This window comes from Suillus fuscotomentosus (genome assembly GCF_016647785.1).
Source record: "Suillus fuscotomentosus strain FC203 chromosome Unknown F5891scaffold_67, whole genome shotgun sequence".
Taxonomy (NCBI): domain Eukaryota; kingdom Fungi; phylum Basidiomycota; class Agaricomycetes; order Boletales; family Suillaceae; genus Suillus; species Suillus fuscotomentosus.
In genome coordinates this window covers 151389-168607 of record NW_024539579.1, presented here as the reverse complement: position 1 = coordinate 168607, position 17219 = coordinate 151389, and the positions used below count along the sequence as shown (strand labels likewise).

Below are 17219 nucleotides of genomic sequence, written 5' to 3'. Positions count from 1 at the left end.
CGAGATCAACTGAGCACTTTCAGTACATTGCAAGGTGCTGTAGAGTAGATTATACAATGCCCGGCGGTGCAATTTTTATTAATGGTGCAAAGATTACATGTATGATGCGATGAGATAAGTATTTGGGGGGCAGGAATCAGAATCAAGAGCGCGCGCGACCTTAAACTCGACGTCGGTCGCGGCCTTCATAAGATGAGGTGAGAATGTCAGAGAACCGCGAGCCTGGAACTGAGCGGCCAAGCAAGCGAGAGAGATGAGATGAGAGAAGGCCGCAATTCCAGGTCGAACGTGACAGAGACGGCAAGACAGCCGATGAATGAGGACATGGTGCAGTGGGTGTGAGAGAGTGAGGACAACGAGCGAGCGAGTGGGAGCAGTGAAAAGCCGGTGGAGGATCATAACTGTCTAGGAAGATGTAGTTAAACATATGTCAGTTGGTGAGAGTCTTCAGAGTTGGATTAGTTAGTACGTACATTTCAAAAGGCTAAAGGCAGCCTCATTAACTGACGAGGACACCAACGACGTACATCGATATTTGGAGCATCGAGCAGCGTGCGCAGGTTTGGCCGTGGAGGCAAGATAATAATGAACAGCCACGTCAGCGCTATTGTAAAGTCAACAGGCATTAGTAACGAAGATGGGCTCCTCGGGGTCTTGCATAGGCTTGAAGGAGCAATTGCTCGTACCTTGAACTGACGCAATCCCAGGGAGCCGAAAATTTTCGGACGAGTAACAGGGGACGGTAGACTCAATGGTTACAGATAGTAAATCAGGTGCTGATCGTACCTTAATGCAATGACAGCGCAATCTGTGACGGAATTCAAAACAACTCGAACGTTCAAGTTGACGAGTGCAGGATTGTGCTCCCAACATTATGACTGATCGTTCAAAGTATGTCATCCATGACTGCAGCTCAACACTACTTACTCTTCTCAAGGTTCCAGTGCCAAGTGCACTCTTTGACGAGGTTGAAGCAATTTATGCTCCCTCTGATCATCCTGTCTTCGATCTTGTCCCACCTTCATTCGAGCAACGCGCACAATACCTCTATACCTCACTCGGCAAACCGCAAGTATCGTCGGATTCATTCTGGAATGTGTATCAGATGTTACTGGCGCAGTTCCTTGCAATTGAAGGTGAAGATGACCTGACAGTCCTGCTTTCACAGGGAGTTATGGAACCTGAAGATGATGATGTTCTATTGCTTCCGAGCTTGCAGGACCTCCCTCAAAATGCTGGCTTAGTAGGACCTGCTGGCTATCAGTATATGGGAGGCATGGTGAACCCGCCAACACAAGCACTTCATGGTGTTCAGGACTGGGGACCACAAGGGGAGGATCAGGATGATGAAGATCAACCAGAGTTTGCAGAGTTCACGGATTCTGAGTCCGAGTCTGACAGTGGAAGGGACTGTAGCAGAAATGCCTAGATATACTTTTGGTAATACATTAAGGTTGTCAGCATCTCTCCACTGTAGTGCTGCCGCTGTCGAGGTGAGTCCAACTCGAGCTAAATCTCCCACGGAAGCTTTAAACTCCGCTGGGAGTGGTGTCCTAGACTGGCGAAAAGACTTAGTACCATCTATGTACATGTATGAATGTACAACTTGTTCAGCTCCGAACTGGAGGTGATACATACAGTGCAGCTTGGAAGCTGGCACGGACGCCAATGGTTCGGGAGTAGCAAGTTGTACTAGTACTGTGAGACGTACAAGTTCTCCAACTTGCCCCCCCCCAAAATTCGTGCAGGTGCAAACTCCCAACCCTAACCCTAAGCTTGATGGCCCGGTTGAATCATTGGTAAGTCCATCACGCTCTTGTTCCTTCGTTCACTCCTTTTCATTATTTATTCATCACACTAACAGACACTTCACCCCAGCCGAAGCTCTCACTCATTGGACCATTCGCGTGACCCTTTGCGAAACTCGCACAGGAACTTGCACCACCGTCAACGCCTCCGCGCTCAGCAGTACTCACTGCAGCCACCATGCCAACTCTTCCGGCACCCATTTCAGCACACGCGTCACCCATCGGATATTTGGAATCTTGAAGGGAGGTGTGCTGCGAGTCACTAGTTCCGTGGCAATATATTGCTGAACCCGGTCCATGAGTGCTCCTGCCCATATGCTGCATCTAATCTCTGGCTGCAGCAGCTGTAGTTGCCGAGAATCGGGATAAGGAAACCGCTTGGATTTGTCGGTCTGGTAGTAGCACTGCTTTAAGCAGATGCGAGTTGAATCAGATCCAGACGGTCCAAGGATAGCTTTGTCTAGAAAGCCGAATTGTGCTGCTTTGAATGCTCCATATTTCGGTTTGCTTCGTGGATCGAAAAAAAGAGTAGCCTGCATTGGGGGGGCAGTAGTATTTGTTATGTCAGAAGTGGTTGGATCAGTAATCAGAGCAGATAGTGATATGGGGGGGATTATCCGCAGTAGTGCCTTGAACGTGCGAAGAGTGAGAAAGGGTAAGTTTGGTTGGGATATGGGAATAGCTTGCGCTTGAAGTGCACGGCAAAGTGCACTAACATCTGGAGATACTGCAGCATCCAAAGTCCGAGGCTTTTGAGGGGGCGTGGATGGGACAGGAGGCTGTGTGTGATGCTAATGAGCATAAGGCTGGTACTAGAGTTCGAAAGAATGACTGACCGATGATAATTTGCGCTTGACAGGGTGAGGCGAACATTGGACGCCATTTTGCAAATTTTTTGATGGGGACACCGCAGATAGTACTAATGCAGGACTTGAAAGATGTTGGATGTCAGATGAACTTGCCGCTGTTGCATGAGGTGTATCCTGGTTGATGTATGCTGTCAGTCATGTAAGGTACCAATAGTCCATGTCGAAAACGAACATCGCGAGACTTGGACTCAGCTACTTCCTCACCATTTCGCCTTTGCTCAGCGGCAAGGAACTTTGTATGTGGAATAATGAGGTGAAGTTCAATCCCCTTGCCAGCGTTGAACTGCTGCTTCATGTTCCTGGTCTTGAGGAAGTGGGATGCTATGGCATTGATGTCTTCTCCAGATGGACGGGGAAGAATCTCCTCGAAACTACTAACAAGACGCAAACGTGCCTCTTCAAACGTAAAAGTAAGACCCATGGACCACTTGATGAACATGGGAAGTAGGGTGAGGTACACCAAAGTTTTAAGGTCATTGGCACCAATATGGTAAGGGATGTTGCTGATCGACTCGACTATATCCTATAGAAGATTCAGCGAAGTCGGTGAAGTTGAATTTGGAATTGTAGAGAGCAACACTTACAGATATTAGAGTTGGTTTTTTAGCCCGTGGAATCATCACTGCAAGGTATGCCTTGACGCATACCACTTCGGGAACACTCGAAGCATAGGCCTGTCGAGCAAGCCGGTCTCGCATCTCTTCATAAATTTTATGCGCATCTTGATAACCAGGCTTGAGTGGCAGAGTTCGAAGAAGGTCTGAGTACACAATAAACTGAGGGTCCCGACCATAAATAGATATGTTGGGCCCTAATGGATTTGCACGGCGGATGTCTGAGGGGCCAGGAGCTGCAGGCCAGTTGGGTAAAGGAACAAATTGATGATTTGCTGAGGCGCGCCTCGGGTGAACAGGACCTGGGATGAATGCAGGTGGAGGCATCCCACATGATACACTAAGCCCCACTGCACGAACAGGAAGTTGGGATTCTACAAAAATAAATGAAGGTTTGTATTCAATATAAAATGCAACTGTACTGGGCGACTCACTTCCACGCTGCGCCTCTGCAGTCTGCTTGTGAACTGCAGCACCATCATATTCAGACTGGCCGAAACCATGCTTCGAGGTATTTGGAATTACTAAAGAAAATTATTGTCAGACTGTAATGTGACAAAGTCTGCACACCGAGCAATTATTTTACCTGCATCACTTATTTTCTTGGTAGTGAACTTGGAGCGCTGGTATCGGCTGCATTTTTCACAAAGCCATTTACCGGGCTTGCTTGGATCTTTGTGCTCAATATAGGTGATAGCAGGTACAGTGCCAGGATGACCGCTAAAACAGTTGGCATACTCACAATAGTGCTGGTCAGCATTTGTGGTGAACTCTGCAGCATACATGATGATGGTGGATTTTTGGGGGGTTTGGATTTAAATTTCTGAACCGTCAGATTCAAATATTAGTGCTACTAGAGGCTCGTCGAAGCAAGCAAGGGCCTTTGATATCACCATTTGATGCAAGTCTATGTGCGAGTGATGATTTCTCATGTCAAATTTGCAAGGCAAGAGATCTTAGGCACCACGTCAATACAATGTCTTAACCTCATTCTGTACGCACAGCCACATTTATGAGTGTAGTCGGTAAATCCTTCATCGCGTTCAGTGGGTGATTGGGGGTCTGGCAGGAGAAGAGCCAAACAAATGCCTTTTTAGTCCAGCTGATCACTCTCGCCGAAGCTGATCACTCCCGCTTTCCATACGTTCTTAGCATGAGCTCACGGCCGCGATCCCCCGACACAGCAACTTCGGGGTTTCGGCGACTCAAGTACTCACATTTGGCTCGCGGTGATCCTTATCCGCTCGTTTCTATGTAGGTCTGGCGCTCTCACGCTGAGTCACCTGAAGTCACCTTCAGCACCAGGCTTGACTACGGTACCGTAGGCTCCCTACTTACTTGCTAAGCGCTGAGCATTGGCGTCTACGGACGCAATGACTAACACGTTGTCCTCCGAGTTAGCCCCTAGCACTGATCCCGCAGAGCTAGCCAATCAGGCTCCGCCTTCATTTGGGCACGCAATGCACAAACTCTTTGAGTTTGACCCATCTTATGTCAACCTCAACCATGGTGAGTTCTACCGCAATCATGTTTCAAACTTTATGCCGTACCTTGATTCGTGGCTGACGCATCGAAGGTTCATATGGTTCATTACCCATACCCGTTAGAGTTGCATGCGATAAACTTTCCGCTCGCGTCGAAGCCAACCCAGACAGATTCTTGCGCATAGAGTGCATTCACCATTGGAATGAAGCTCGGACTCGAGTGGCCAAGTTGATAGGCGCAGAAACCGATGAGTGTGTCTTGGTGAATAATACGTCACACGGCGTAAATACGGTTCTCCGCAATTTTGACTGGAATGAAGGGGATATCATCATTGGGAGTAGGTCAAGAATCACTGTATTGAAATTCTCCAACTCATGTTACTCTTTTCCCTAAAAAAAACAGCTACCACGACTTATGGTGCTGTGTCCCGAGCGATTAGGTATATTGGAGATACCCCACCACACCCACAAGTGTCCACATTCGATCTTAGCTTCCCTATCTCACACGCGGAGATACTGGAGAATTGGCGAGAACATCTCCGCCAAGTGACCTCGGAAGGGGGCGATCTCAAACAGACTCGCAAGGTTGTTGCTGTCATAGATGCCATCGTAGCCAATCCTGGCGCACGTCTTCCTTGGAAAGAAATGGTGGCCATTTGCAAGGATGCAGATGTTTGGTCGGTAGTCGATGCTGCGCATGCCATTGGTCAAGAAGTAGATATTAACTTGTCGGAGGCGAAGCCCGACTTTTGGGTATCAGTCAGTCCATTTCTCTCCCTCATGATATACATTCCTGACTAATTGAGCCAAACAGAATTGTCACAAATGGCTCTTTGCGAAAAGAAGTTGTGCAGTCCTTTATGTTCCCAGACGGTATATTTCCACCTTGCTCGACTATCGACGTCTAATGAGACGTTCTAGGAATCATCATGTTATCAAATCTCCTTTTCCCACTCCACACACTTATCACTCACCTGAAGACGAACACTACAATGGCCCAGAAGATTTTGTGAAGCTTTTTCAATGTCAGTTCTCTCGACTATATAGCTTCAAACGTTCATGTCTCGTTGATTTTTAGGGACAGGAACCATAGATTATATTCCATTCCTAAGTATCAATGCAGGTTGGTGCGAAGTCATCATTAGCATCATTGTTCTGACTCGATTAGCCTTGGATTTTAGACAGTGGCTTGGCGGCGAGCACAAGATAAACGAATACACTCACAATCTTGCTATCGCCGGCGGAAAACACCTAGCAAGTCTTCTGGGAACCAGCGTGATGGACCCTGAGGGTGACCTCACTTTGAACATGGTGCGTAAATGCGTTGTTCTACTTCTTTTTCCCGCGTTTCATGTTCCCTGCGAGTCAGGTCAACGTGGAACTGCCCATTCCTGGTGACATTAAATATTCAGATGAAGTCAATTCTCTGGTACTGAATACATTGTTGCTTGAGTGGAACACGTACGCCGCTCATTACTACCACAATGGGAAATGGTGGACAAGGTGTAGCGCGCAGGTGTGGAACGAGGTGAGAACCTGTTCATAAAGATAGTGTGATCTTCTTGGTTCTTATCGATGACATCAGATTTCGGATTTCGAAGTTCTCGCCAATGCTTTGAAGGATGCGTGTCAGAAAGTAGTGAAGTTTTCGAAGCAATAAGTAGTTGGTTCATCACGTAGTAGGAAAGTATTCCCCAAGGCAGAGATCGAACAAATATAATATTATAGACTGAATGGAAGTATGCGAAGAGCCCGCGTTTTGGAAATAACTATACTCGCTGACTAATTCATGGGACATCCCGAAAATATGGGCATCAGCCACGACGAATTACGGACGACTCTAATAATTTGAGCGTGGTAAGGCCTGGTATTGCTGTCCTGTCATGTTAACTGTACGTATCACGTATAAAGTGAATATGGCATGGTGGGAGAGGTCGACGAGAGGTCGATTACGAGTCCAACATTATGGTTCATCTAAACACGTGACCATCACAGACGCGTCTCATGTTCAGTGACTTTGTCCACTCCGCACGCGTTATACACTCCTATATTGGACATGCTCACTCATGCTCAGCTGCTCACACGCTAAAGAAACCTTCTACATTCTTCAGTAAAGAACCAAAGATGGCAGAAGACCTTTTGAAATATCTTAACTCTGCTCAGACTAGATGTGTGTTTCAAGTTGCTTCTTGTAGCATTATTCGCGCATTAATTTATCGAACAGGCGTGACTCATCGTCCAGACTTCCCGCTCCAGATTTTAGCAGGTCCGGGAAGTGGCAAGACGAAAGTTTTGACATCACGAATTGCCTACATGATATTGCACCATGGGATGGACCCATCGTCTATATGCGCTGTTACGTTCACCAACAAGGCAGCCAACGAAATGCGGGCGCGTCTCGTAAAGCTTATTGGTAAAGATAGCGTTAATAAAGTGAAATTGGGAACGTTCCATGCGATCTGCGCCCTCTTTCTGCGGAAATATGGGACATCAGTGGGTCTCGACGGGAACTTCACTATATGCGATTCCGATGAGAGGTACGTTGCGGAAATGACGCAGTCATATTGTACTGAACTCTATTGTAGCAAGCGAATTGTGACGAAATTGTTGAAGCCCTACGACGATTTCCTCTCGTCCAAAGACATTCAAGTGAATGCCGCTACTCTCTGTTCATTGATTTCTCGAGCCAAATCCAAAGGAGAAACTCCAGAAGATGTCGTGCCACGCAAAGGAAGTCGACATGTTTTAAGCAAAGCTCTCTCCTCAAATTCAACGAACGAAGAATTTCAGCGTGTTTTTGCCGAGATATACTGTGACTATGAGAAGACTTTGCGCAAAAGTAATAGTTTAGACTTTGACGACCTCCTTCTCTTTGGCGTTAGGCTTTTCTCTCAACACCCGAGATATGCTGCATGGTGTCAGCACATACTTGTCGACGAATTGTGAGCTTCGTTTCTTATTGATGATCAAGACTCACCCGAAGTTACACCAGCCAAGACACGAATGCAGTTCAATACAAGCTCATGTGTTGTATCGCTGATGCTAGTCGTTGTGCGACGGTTGTTGGGGATCCAGATCAGTCAAGTACGCTCTGGTTATCAATACTGCCTGACCTTGATCTAACTCACAACTACATAGTATACGGTTGGCGATCTGCAGATATTACAAATCTTGGCAAGATGCAAAATGGTAAGATAGAGGCAACGCATATAGCCGTGCATTGGATGAATTTGACTGGACTTCCAGACTTTCCGAACGTAGCACAAATCATGCTTGAGCAAAATTACCGTTCAGCCGGATCTATCCTTGCAACGAGCCTCGCCATTATATCGCAAGGTGAGTTGTACAGACGTATCAAATATGTTTACCGACACTTGCAAAGATACATCGCGGATTGCAAAGACCCTACATACAGATCATCCACTTGGGCCTCTTCCGATGCTCCGTTCGTTCCCTACAGAACATGACGAAGCCGCTTTCATTGCATGGGAGATAAACCGCATGATAGCGCAGTCGGGAGGGATGTTAGGTTTTGGAGACTTTGCGGTGCTCCGTACGTCTCTCCTTCATAACGTTCAAACTATTTACAAATAATTTGCAGTACGTTTCAATGCCATATCCAGAACAATTGAGAACGCGCTTCGAATGGAAGGTATCCCCAATCGAATGCTCGGTGGACACCAGTTCTTCGAACGGGCAGAAGTAAGTGATCAGCTACGCGTTCTTTTAGATCACGACACGATATCCTTTTGCTCAGATTAAAGATACCTTGGCATACCTCCAGCTCGCGGACAATCCACACTTTGAGCCAGCGTTTTCTCGCGCTATTAACATTCCTCCACGGGGAATTGGAGACAAGGTGGCGATCGATTATAATCATTTACTGCCTCTTCGGCTTATCTACTGCACTTTTCGGTAGTCCCTTGGGGAAATTCTTTCACGAGCACAGAAACTCGGAATCTCATCGCTGACTCTTGTCGAACGCATCAACGACTCTATAATTCCGGATCTGAAACCGTCTGTAAAGCGCAAGGTCCAATCCTTCGTGAATGTTATACGGTCGCTGAGGTCGTCTGCCACTGATGGAATGGAACCAGCCCAGTTGATTGGCAAGTTGGTCGAACTCGTCGGGTACCAAGAATATCTGAAGAAGTCGCAACCTGATTGGGACACACGATGGGAGAACATTCAAGAACTGATCAATTTCGCGAGCGATGCCACTGCTGACGCTCTAAACGTTCCTGTCGTTGATGAAGATGAGTCATCGTTGCAGTAATTTATCTTTATTCATTTCCTTTTGGACATAACTTTAACCAGCTGCACAGAGATACCCCGCTAAGGCAGTTCTTGCAAGCATCAATGCTGTCGTCTGCAGGTGATCAGTCGAACGAAAACGATGACGAGGTTTGTCTTTCGAGGTCAAATTTCCGATTACTCATCATTTGCAACAGAAGGTGTCTATTGCAACTTGTCACGCTGCGAAGGGCCTTGAATGGCCAGTTGTCTTTGTCCCAGCAGGTTTGTACCATCCCTTCTGCTGTTCCATCCTGTACATATATATAATCATATTATTAGTGGAACATGGAACATTCCCTTTCTACCGGTCAGACGACATTCACGAAGAAAGGCAAGCATATCCTTTTATACATTCATCTGCTCTGACCAGATCAATCAGACGCCTTCTATATGTTGCATGTACCCGAGCGCAGACATCACTTTACCTAACGCACACCTCAAAGCGCAAGGTCGCTGGCGTTTTCAAATCCAGAGACTTGTCTGAATTCATCTCTAAAATCTGTTCCAACTCTCCGGTAAGATATGTCTGAAACAAGTAAACGACACTGCCTAGAACTGGTTTCTTTTCTCTGCAGCCGTTGTTCTCCGACATACCTCACACGCACTCCACTCAAGACCTCCGTCTTATAGCAAAAATTCTGGACAGAAAGTCACGCATGCCTGATGAACTGGAAGTAAAGCGGCGAATGTCAATGTTGTGTGTCATCACTTGTTTGACAAGTCTGAAGATTGCAACTAATTCCTTCTTTAGTAATTCGACCGCAAGACAGATTCACCTGAGCCATACGAACGTCGATGGGAATCCAGAGAACCAACTCGCTCCTCCGCTTCCTATTACCAGAGACATCCCTCCTGGTTACGTGCCTGCGTTTCAGAGTCAGTCCCCCGCATGGCTATTTGATTAGGGCTCACGTCATGATCCCGTAGGTGTACGAACTGGCTTGGGCGGGGATGAAGCGTCAACTGCTGTCAAGGTTCCCCGTCTAGTGCCCTTTGTGGAGCAACTCAAGTTAATACCAGCAAACCCGACGAAGGGTCTCCAGTCAGTTGGATTCTGTCATCAAGCCGAAGTGGAATCTTCGGCCCAACTGGCTGTACACCCTCGATCAGATCGTCCACGGTTATGCGCAACGGAAGCCACTGAAGCCACTATAGCTGAAACCAAGCGATCGGATCGAGCTACAACCGGGCCGCAATTAAAACCAAAACTGACGCCAGTAGATCTGACACGTGGTTCTATCAACCACTCAGTTTCATTCGTTACATCCCATCGCCCAGCCAAGGTAGAATCTTCGGCCCAACTGGCTGTACATTCTCAATCAGATTGTCTGCAGTCACCAGTACCAAGGGATGCCGGACCAATTGTGACTGGAATCAAGCGGAAAAGATTGGGAATGGGTCGAGGTGGGACCGGGTATTCTAATAAGAAATTCAAAGTCCCTGCGCCACCGTGATATCCGCGGGGTGATAGTCTATTTACTTGCAGCGCTGATCGATTATCAGTCTTTGCTCCTGTGGCGTCATCACACTAATACAAGACCAGAACATTCACTGCCAGACATGCAGACATTAAATCCGCGTAGCATCTTTGGAAGAGACTCATGCGTGTTGAACGTTGAGGTTTCAATGTATACGTCACGAGAGGGCCTTGTTTGAAGACAACTGATTGCTGCATATATCTGGATAATATCGTATATGTAGTCTTCAAGACCATCCGGATAACGCGAGTGTTAACGTTGGGGCCCCATTATGACGATTCACCGCATTTTCACTATTTTTCCGTGTTCATCCGATTCATCTCTCTCAAGAAGACTCACTGGTATCAACTTTGAGTCATCACATGCACAGCGCTCGAAAAGCGTGGCCGGTGAGGGGGAGGTGCCATCGATGAAGTTGGAACCTACTAGTGCAGCTCACTCGCTTCGTATGGTCAAGGTTTGGTTTAGCCAGCTTGGCAGTCGGCTATGGCAGATGTGGCCAGAGAACTGCCAGTCAGATTAGTAGATACTACTAGTACTGGCGGCAGTCAGAAATGTCACCTGCCCCGTTCCTGCGAACGTGTGGCATGAGGCAACCTCATTTTCTCCACAAATGAATCGGGGTTTACAGCATGGAAGCGTCAAGCGAACAAGATGAGTGCTGTAAATGGACCCTTGTATTACAGCAGGGCTGTCACGGCATTAGCCAGGTACTTGTAAAATACTACTACTACCTGGAACGCCCCCGCTCAGCTACACTGGCATCTGGCATCTGCCAAGTTTCACCCTGCCAACATGAGGTGAAAATAATTGTTATGGATCCTGCCAGCCGTTTTGTTTCCTCCAATTCTATCGGCCGCGATCAGGTCAAGGTCCGCTGCTTTTAGCAACCTCGTGTCAATCAGCCAGCTATCCGCACGTCTTCCTGATAATAACCAACCTCGAAACGCACATCAAATCACATCCCCCCCTCTTCACTTCAATTAATCCCAGGTCCAATACATATTTACTCTCTAGCCGCTACACAGCATCCCCAGATCGTTTTTTTCTTACGTCGTCTGCCACCTAGCATGGCCAAGTTTGACGCCCGAGATCAGTCCACTGCGATGGACTCATTCTGCAGCTATGACGGCGTCGACTGGGTCTATCAACAGAAGTTACAGAACCAGCCCCGTCCGAATCCGATGCGTGCTAGACACTCATCGTCCTCGACAATTCTTGATCGCCACGCAGCTGCCGCAAAAGCTCCGCCCATCCCCAGACGCTCATCCGAGGATTCGGGCGGTGCGGCTACCAAAGACATCAATTCTATCAACGAGCTGTGGAACACCCTCAGGCAACAGAAGCAGCGCCAAATGGCCAAGGAACCTCCAAAAGTCAGCTCCTTAAAGGCGCCGACGCCTAGCGTACATTCCCCTCCCCCATCACGTACGCCAGATCCTGTGGGGGTGAGAAAAGTGACGTCGCCTCAACCTCTCAAGAGGCGCAAGTCAAAGTGAGCTACTTTTTTTATTTATTTTTTTGGCGATTCACTTGGATTTCTCACGGATCATCTTATTCAGTGTCTCGTTTCGAGAGTCCCGTGATGGTCGTACTGTACGTGTGATTACTGTACGTTGCGCACGCCTTACCTCCACTGATCACAGGTCACGGCCACGTTTAACCTACCGGGCATCAAAAAACACAATGCCCATGTTAGCTATCGCGGCAGTCATCTGACTGTAACATGGGAAACAGTCAAGATCACTGAGATCGATGAAGGAGGAACGCTAGTGAGGGAACGAGAAAAAAAGGAGTTTTCTAGAACTATTCCTCTTCCAGAGGGAACCAAGGTGAGCCCCTAACGTTCGCATACCGTTGCTCCTCGATGAGCCTCATCGGTGAAGGCTATGGTCGGCTAATATTATAACGGCAGTTTGAAGAAGTTGGCGCACGTATGGACGATCGTTATTTGATCCTGACGTACCCAAACATGCGGTCAGTACGAGTGGAGCCTCGACAAATGGGTCATCGGCAGGTTGAGCCTCGTCGCATAGAACCCACGGAGATCGAAGCTTCAGATGTATATGAATATTAGTTAGACGCACATATTCATTCACGCCTACGGAGTTTTAGTTTATGGTCCTTGTGCTTTGTTGTCGATACACTGTATATATACCGCATCCACATTTGCCACGTTGTACCCCTACTCTCTGTATGGAATCAATGACCTGCTTGCTCGACTGGAGATAGTAACACGTGGCAACGGGGCAAGCCAACAGCTATCAAGCACGTCAAGGTGCCCTCCGACTCACAGACCACGCTGACGGATTATCTGCCAATAGCTTACCACCAGGCAGTTCACGTGGTTTCAAAGGGCAGGTCTCGTGGTATCTCGACCAAGGAGAATAATCGGTAACCTTATCTAAAACGCCACAAATGTCAAAAACAGCGCCTTGAACTAGAAGTCGAGCATACAAGGATAGCTGCAGCCACCAAAATGGACGGCATTACATGTCATCCACGCTCCATTCATAACTTGCTGCTGTGTTCCGCTTTCTCTCATTATGTCGCTGGAAATACTTCTGCTCGAAGCCATTGCCGCGATCTGTCAGCAATGTGAGGAATTGCTAGTAAAATGGAGAGGGTTGTGACAACGTACCTACACCATCCCATCTATACCCTGGCTTTATGCCAAAACGGTTTGGTGGAGGCGGTGGTCCGGTATATTCGGGTTTGCGGGGACCCTTAGATCTACTTTTCTGATGGACCATACGCTATCAGCAACGAAAAGTCATGGGCGTAAAGGGACTTACTGTGAGGAAAGCGGCGGCTGGATCATTCCAACGGTCTTTAGCCTTCAGTTCTTCATTTAGATCCTTATCGTCTGCATGCCTGGCGAACGGAAGTGATTTGTTCTTCTCAAGTTGACGTTTTCTCTCATCATTTTCTTGTCTTTGGACCAAGCCTTTGCCCCATTCCATTTTCTTTGCTTCCTTTTCCTCCCTTTCTCGTTTCTTCCTAGCAGCTTCCGCACGAGCGGCCTTTGTATCAATCTTCCGGCCAGACGCATCGCGATAAACAGTCTCTTGAGCAGCCTCCTCCTCTTCTTTAGTCAATTCCTCTTGTTTCTGCTGAGAATTGGGAAGAGCTTTCCGGAGTTGTGCTGTGGTCAACAGTCCACCAGTAAACGGTTGTTCGGACTCCTCCTCGACGAAGACGGTAGGCTGTTCATCCGCAGGTATCGGCGGACTTGTCTCCTTCTCACCAGCACGAATGGTTGCCCAGCCAGAACCTTCTTCGACACGGCGCTTCTTGAAGCTACGGTCCTTTGCGACAGCGGCCTCTGCAAAATCTTCTTCTTCATCGTTGCGCTTGGAACTTTCGCCTACCCACCCGGGGTCGTCGTCTACTAACATTGAAGATGCTGTGGTTGTGGTGTCGGCTTTGCGTTTCTTCTTTTTCTTTTCGGTTGTTCGAGATAGGATAGCATCTGCTTTAGGCCCTGACATGTATTTTTCCGCGAGGTATGCTTGCATGGTAGCTATAGGCTGTGTTCTGAATGAATGGAAGAAATTCAAACACTACCGGATAATACGTGAGCTGAGTACATAAACAACAGCACACAAATCGAAGCTCTAATTCAAATTGGCCTGACTTTTCTTGCTATTGCATATCCTTCACGCGTTTATTTGAGCTATTCTTGAAACACGCGTCATGAGCAGATATCGGATGATTGTGCATATGAGTGAAAGCGCAACATATATAACAGGTCGACGCCGTCGCCGCACGCAGTACTGTGGCGCAGCATTTTCATACATAGTGCCTGGTTCCAAAACAAGTTACAACCGGTGCCCAACTATAATGTAGGCGACCCCTTTGAGTGTCCAGTTATGCAGGAGCCTCTCATCCACACATCGAAAACAGATGAGTCCCCAGTATCAATTATTTGAAGCTGGCCTTGACCTTAGGCTTTGTTTCGAACCGGTGTCGTTCTTCGATCAGTAGCACGCCCGCAAGATACTTGAAACGTCGTACGTGTATTTCGTCATTTATCAGATTTTCTCGGACGGAAATTTTGCCCCTTCGATTTGTGATGGCGGTCGCAATGTTCTGACGACTCATTGATTAGATCGATCATCCGTCGGCATACTAACTGAATAGTAATTGACACCATCACTGCCTCCTTGAGTTTGCATAAAAGGGCTGACTGCTACTGAAGCAAGTATCATTCCCTAATTTGCAAGAATGCAGCTTTCCTTCTCAACCGTAATCGCCACCCTTGGTGCTGTATTTGCTGTAGCCACTCCAGCAGCTGCCCTGTTTTGTGCCGAGGCTGAGAGGTTTGGCGTTGTTACAGTCAGTCCTACCACGCTCTCTCCCGGTGAAGTGAGTCGTCTTCGTAATTTATCTTGGCTCCTGCCGAGTCTGATCTTTTTTTTACCATTCAAGACCTTTACTGTGACAGCAAATTTTAGCTGCGCTGCCCAACTTGGTGTGAATCCCGAATACATTGACTACTACATCGAAGTCCCTGTGAATAACAACGGCTTCGAACCTCCTATCCTACTTGCTCGTCGTACTCTCGATGCGAGCTCGGCAACTCCTCTCCTCGATTCATTCACAACTCAGGTCAGTTTTGGCCGTTACATATGCATTCCATGTGTGGTAGTTGATTTTTTTCGCCCTAGCTTCCTTATGCAAATTACTTCAATTCCTCTTACGTGGTGATCCTGGACACTACTTATCCGGTGAACGGAACAAATGGCACTCCATACTCTGTCGTTGGAGGCGTTGAGATTCCCATCACCATCCTCTAAATGACAAGGGGGTGGTGTAAATAAGAGCTGCCCAGATTGTTTTTAGCACGCGTGCTTCGTAGACCGCAATCTTTACATATGACTTCTGATAACTACTGGTACACTTCACATCATGAGTACATGGACAATGATACAACTTCAATTAAAGCTTCTTCTCTAGTTCCCCGACTTCTCTAGCAAGACAAGTTCAGCCTGAGCAACTGCCCGCCACCGCGAATGTCTCCCCGTCCGCTAGCCGCCTGCTGTTGCGACCAAAAGTAAGTATTACAAAGTAGAGTAGTTCGTCCATCGTGCGAGTTCTAAATGCCTTTTGTTGTTCTGAGAAGGTGCAACTAGTTCCGTTGTGATTGTAGAGGGCAGATTGTTCGTCATGGAAGGAAATCGCCAAAGGTTCGTTTCGGTCCGACATGGGAGATTATAAGTTCAAGAAGCCCCTGTCACGGTGTCAAGAGCATCTGTCGGGCCTGTCCATCGAGCATCCCTATCTGCCCTGGAAGAAGACAACTCACTCTTAGCGGTATGTGCAGCTTTCGCTTCGTGTGCGGGAACAAACTTCAAAGGAGGACAGCCAGGACGGTAGGAGGTAGGCCGTGGTTGTAGAGAGCGTCTGCTGTGCCATTTTCGGAACGTCCCTATCTGTGCTGGAAGAAGATGACTCACGGAAACATCGCAGCATATGCAGCCTCTGCTTCGTGTGCAGGAACAAACTTCAAAGGAACCCTCCCATGACGGTCGGGAATGGGCCGTCGTTTTGGAGGGCGCCTGGTGGGCCATCTATCGAACGTCCCTATCTGTTCTGAAAGAAGATAACTCACGGAACTTTTGCATTTGCGGCCTCTGCTTCGTGTGCGGGAACAAATTTCAAAGGAGGACAGCCAGGACGGTAGGAAGTAGGCCGTCGTTTTGGAGGGCGTCTGTTGGGCCATGTTTCGAACGTCCCTATCTGGTCTGAAAGAAGATAACTCACGGCAACTTTGCAGCAGTTGTGGCCTCTGCTTCATGAGCTGGAACAAACTTCAAAGGAGGACAGCCAGGACGGTTGGTAATTTGTTGTCGTTTTGGCCTCTTGTGTCGACTACTGTCAAGCACGTCTGCGGAAGTCCCAGAATGAGACCGCGCTCCAGAGGCACCTGCGGCCTGCGCTTCATGTGAGGGAACCAAGTTCAGAGGATGACAACCAGGATGTTCTAAAGTAGGTTGTACTTTTGCCCTCTGGCGTCGATTATTGCGCAGCATGACCGCAGAAGACTCAGAACCAGGAAAAGCCGACCGTGCAGTATGTTTCTTCCTCGGCGAAGGAGGCGTTGCGAATTTCGGGAATGAAACAAAGTTGAGAGGACGACGAGAGGAGGATATACCGTCGGCAGGAGACTCCTTTGTTTCCACGTGGGAGAGGATGGCAGCACGCGCCAGCCTCTGTGCCAGAGTCGTCGGTTTCCCGTCCCCGACGGGCTTCTTAGTGACTGACTGAATATTTGCATCGCCCGTAGAAATGGATGCATCTTGCAACTTTACGGTCCGTAGTTGCCGTTTTCGCTGCGGCCCGGGCCCCTTCGTCATGACTTGACGAATGAAGCTGTCCACCGTCACAGCCTTCTGATGTGGATTGATCAAGCTGTGTTCAATTTTGATGGTAAAAGCTGTACCTTTGTCGCAGCAGTGTCCCTAGCTGGAGGAAGGGTGACAATAGGAGGTAAGGAAGGTTCGCGCATGTCCATCGAAGTTTCGGAATGAAGCAAATCGAGCGCCTCATCGCCTTGGGAGTCGTAAGCCGGTCTCTTTCGTTTCCTTGTCATCTTTTTCGAGATTCGAATGTGATAGATATCAGTGAACGGCAACGCAAAAATAAGTCTTGCTTACAACATATTGAA

General features: G+C 47.9%; 8 protein-coding genes across 8 annotated transcripts; 5 read left to right on the top strand and 3 right to left on the bottom strand.

Moving 5' to 3' along the window:
- Nucleotides 1-1972: 1972 nt before the first annotated feature.
- On the bottom strand, nucleotides 1973-4076 carry F5891DRAFT_1194262 (uncharacterized protein; the record flags this gene model as incomplete). The annotated part of the gene is made up of 6 exons (XM_041367901.1): nucleotides 1973-2587; nucleotides 2645-2791; nucleotides 2850-3200; nucleotides 3262-3665; nucleotides 3726-3815; nucleotides 3878-4076. 6 exons carry the CDS (start codon nucleotides 4074-4076, stop codon nucleotides 1973-1975), a joined length of 1806 nt encoding a protein of 601 aa, XP_041220959.1.
- A 164-nt stretch (nucleotides 4077-4240) lies between these two features.
- Nucleotides 4241-6542, top strand: F5891DRAFT_1059162 (pyridoxal phosphate-dependent transferase). The gene is made up of 10 exons (XM_041362822.1): nucleotides 4241-4545; nucleotides 4597-4800; nucleotides 4868-5113; nucleotides 5179-5534; nucleotides 5590-5648; nucleotides 5697-5800; nucleotides 5854-5898; nucleotides 5944-6086; nucleotides 6145-6303; nucleotides 6361-6542. Exons 2-10 carry the CDS (start codon nucleotides 4665-4667, stop codon nucleotides 6433-6435), a joined length of 1323 nt encoding a protein of 440 aa, XP_041220958.1. The 5' UTR covers nucleotides 4241-4545; nucleotides 4597-4664; the 3' UTR covers nucleotides 6436-6542.
- Nucleotides 6543-6899: 357 nt separating this feature from the next.
- Nucleotides 6900-9601, top strand: F5891DRAFT_960256 (P-loop containing nucleoside triphosphate hydrolase protein; the record flags this gene model as incomplete). The annotated part of the gene is made up of 12 exons (XM_041375712.1): nucleotides 6900-7312; nucleotides 7361-7717; nucleotides 7768-7859; nucleotides 7914-7964; nucleotides 8022-8126; nucleotides 8158-8328; nucleotides 8377-8477; nucleotides 8533-8634; nucleotides 8695-9047; nucleotides 9101-9179; nucleotides 9227-9293; nucleotides 9351-9601. 12 exons carry the CDS (start codon nucleotides 6900-6902, stop codon nucleotides 9599-9601), a joined length of 2142 nt encoding a protein of 713 aa, XP_041220957.1.
- A 13-nt stretch (nucleotides 9602-9614) lies between these two features.
- On the top strand, nucleotides 9615-10673 carry F5891DRAFT_671849 (uncharacterized protein). The gene is made up of 3 exons (XM_041372730.1): nucleotides 9615-9947; nucleotides 9999-10354; nucleotides 10406-10673. The coding sequence occupies exons 1-3, from the start codon at nucleotides 9728-9730 to the stop codon at nucleotides 10523-10525; spliced, it is 696 nt and encodes a 231-aa protein (XP_041220956.1). The 5' UTR covers nucleotides 9615-9727; the 3' UTR covers nucleotides 10526-10673.
- A 1174-nt stretch (nucleotides 10674-11847) lies between these two features.
- F5891DRAFT_898102 (uncharacterized protein) lies at nucleotides 11848-12548 on the top strand (the record flags this gene model as incomplete). Its single annotated transcript, XM_041373404.1, has 4 exons — nucleotides 11848-12044; nucleotides 12112-12145; nucleotides 12196-12381; nucleotides 12465-12548. Coding segments are annotated over 4 exons (501 nt in total), but the record flags the coding sequence as incomplete, so codon positions are not given.
- Nucleotides 12549-13038: 490 nt separating this feature from the next.
- On the bottom strand, nucleotides 13039-14067 carry F5891DRAFT_1194259 (Pre-mRNA-splicing factor of RES complex-domain-containing protein; the record flags this gene model as incomplete). The annotated part of the gene is made up of 3 exons (XM_041367900.1): nucleotides 13039-13136; nucleotides 13191-13290; nucleotides 13345-14067. 3 exons carry the CDS (start codon nucleotides 14065-14067, stop codon nucleotides 13039-13041), a joined length of 921 nt encoding a protein of 306 aa, XP_041220954.1.
- A 708-nt stretch (nucleotides 14068-14775) lies between these two features.
- Nucleotides 14776-15348, top strand: F5891DRAFT_1151611 (uncharacterized protein; the record flags this gene model as incomplete). Its single annotated transcript, XM_041365150.1, has 3 exons — nucleotides 14776-14917; nucleotides 14981-15160; nucleotides 15220-15348. Coding segments are annotated over 3 exons (451 nt in total), but the record flags the coding sequence as incomplete, so codon positions are not given.
- A 164-nt stretch (nucleotides 15349-15512) lies between these two features.
- On the bottom strand, nucleotides 15513-16946 carry F5891DRAFT_1059124 (uncharacterized protein). Its single transcript, XM_041362821.1, has 4 exons — nucleotides 16339-16946; nucleotides 16164-16183; nucleotides 16009-16110; nucleotides 15513-15958 (listed from the first exon to the last, which is right to left on the bottom strand). Exons 1-4 carry the CDS (start codon nucleotides 16906-16908, stop codon nucleotides 15772-15774), a joined length of 879 nt encoding a protein of 292 aa, XP_041220952.1. The 5' UTR covers nucleotides 16909-16946; the 3' UTR covers nucleotides 15513-15771.
- Between the last annotated feature and the right edge of the window lie 273 nt (nucleotides 16947-17219).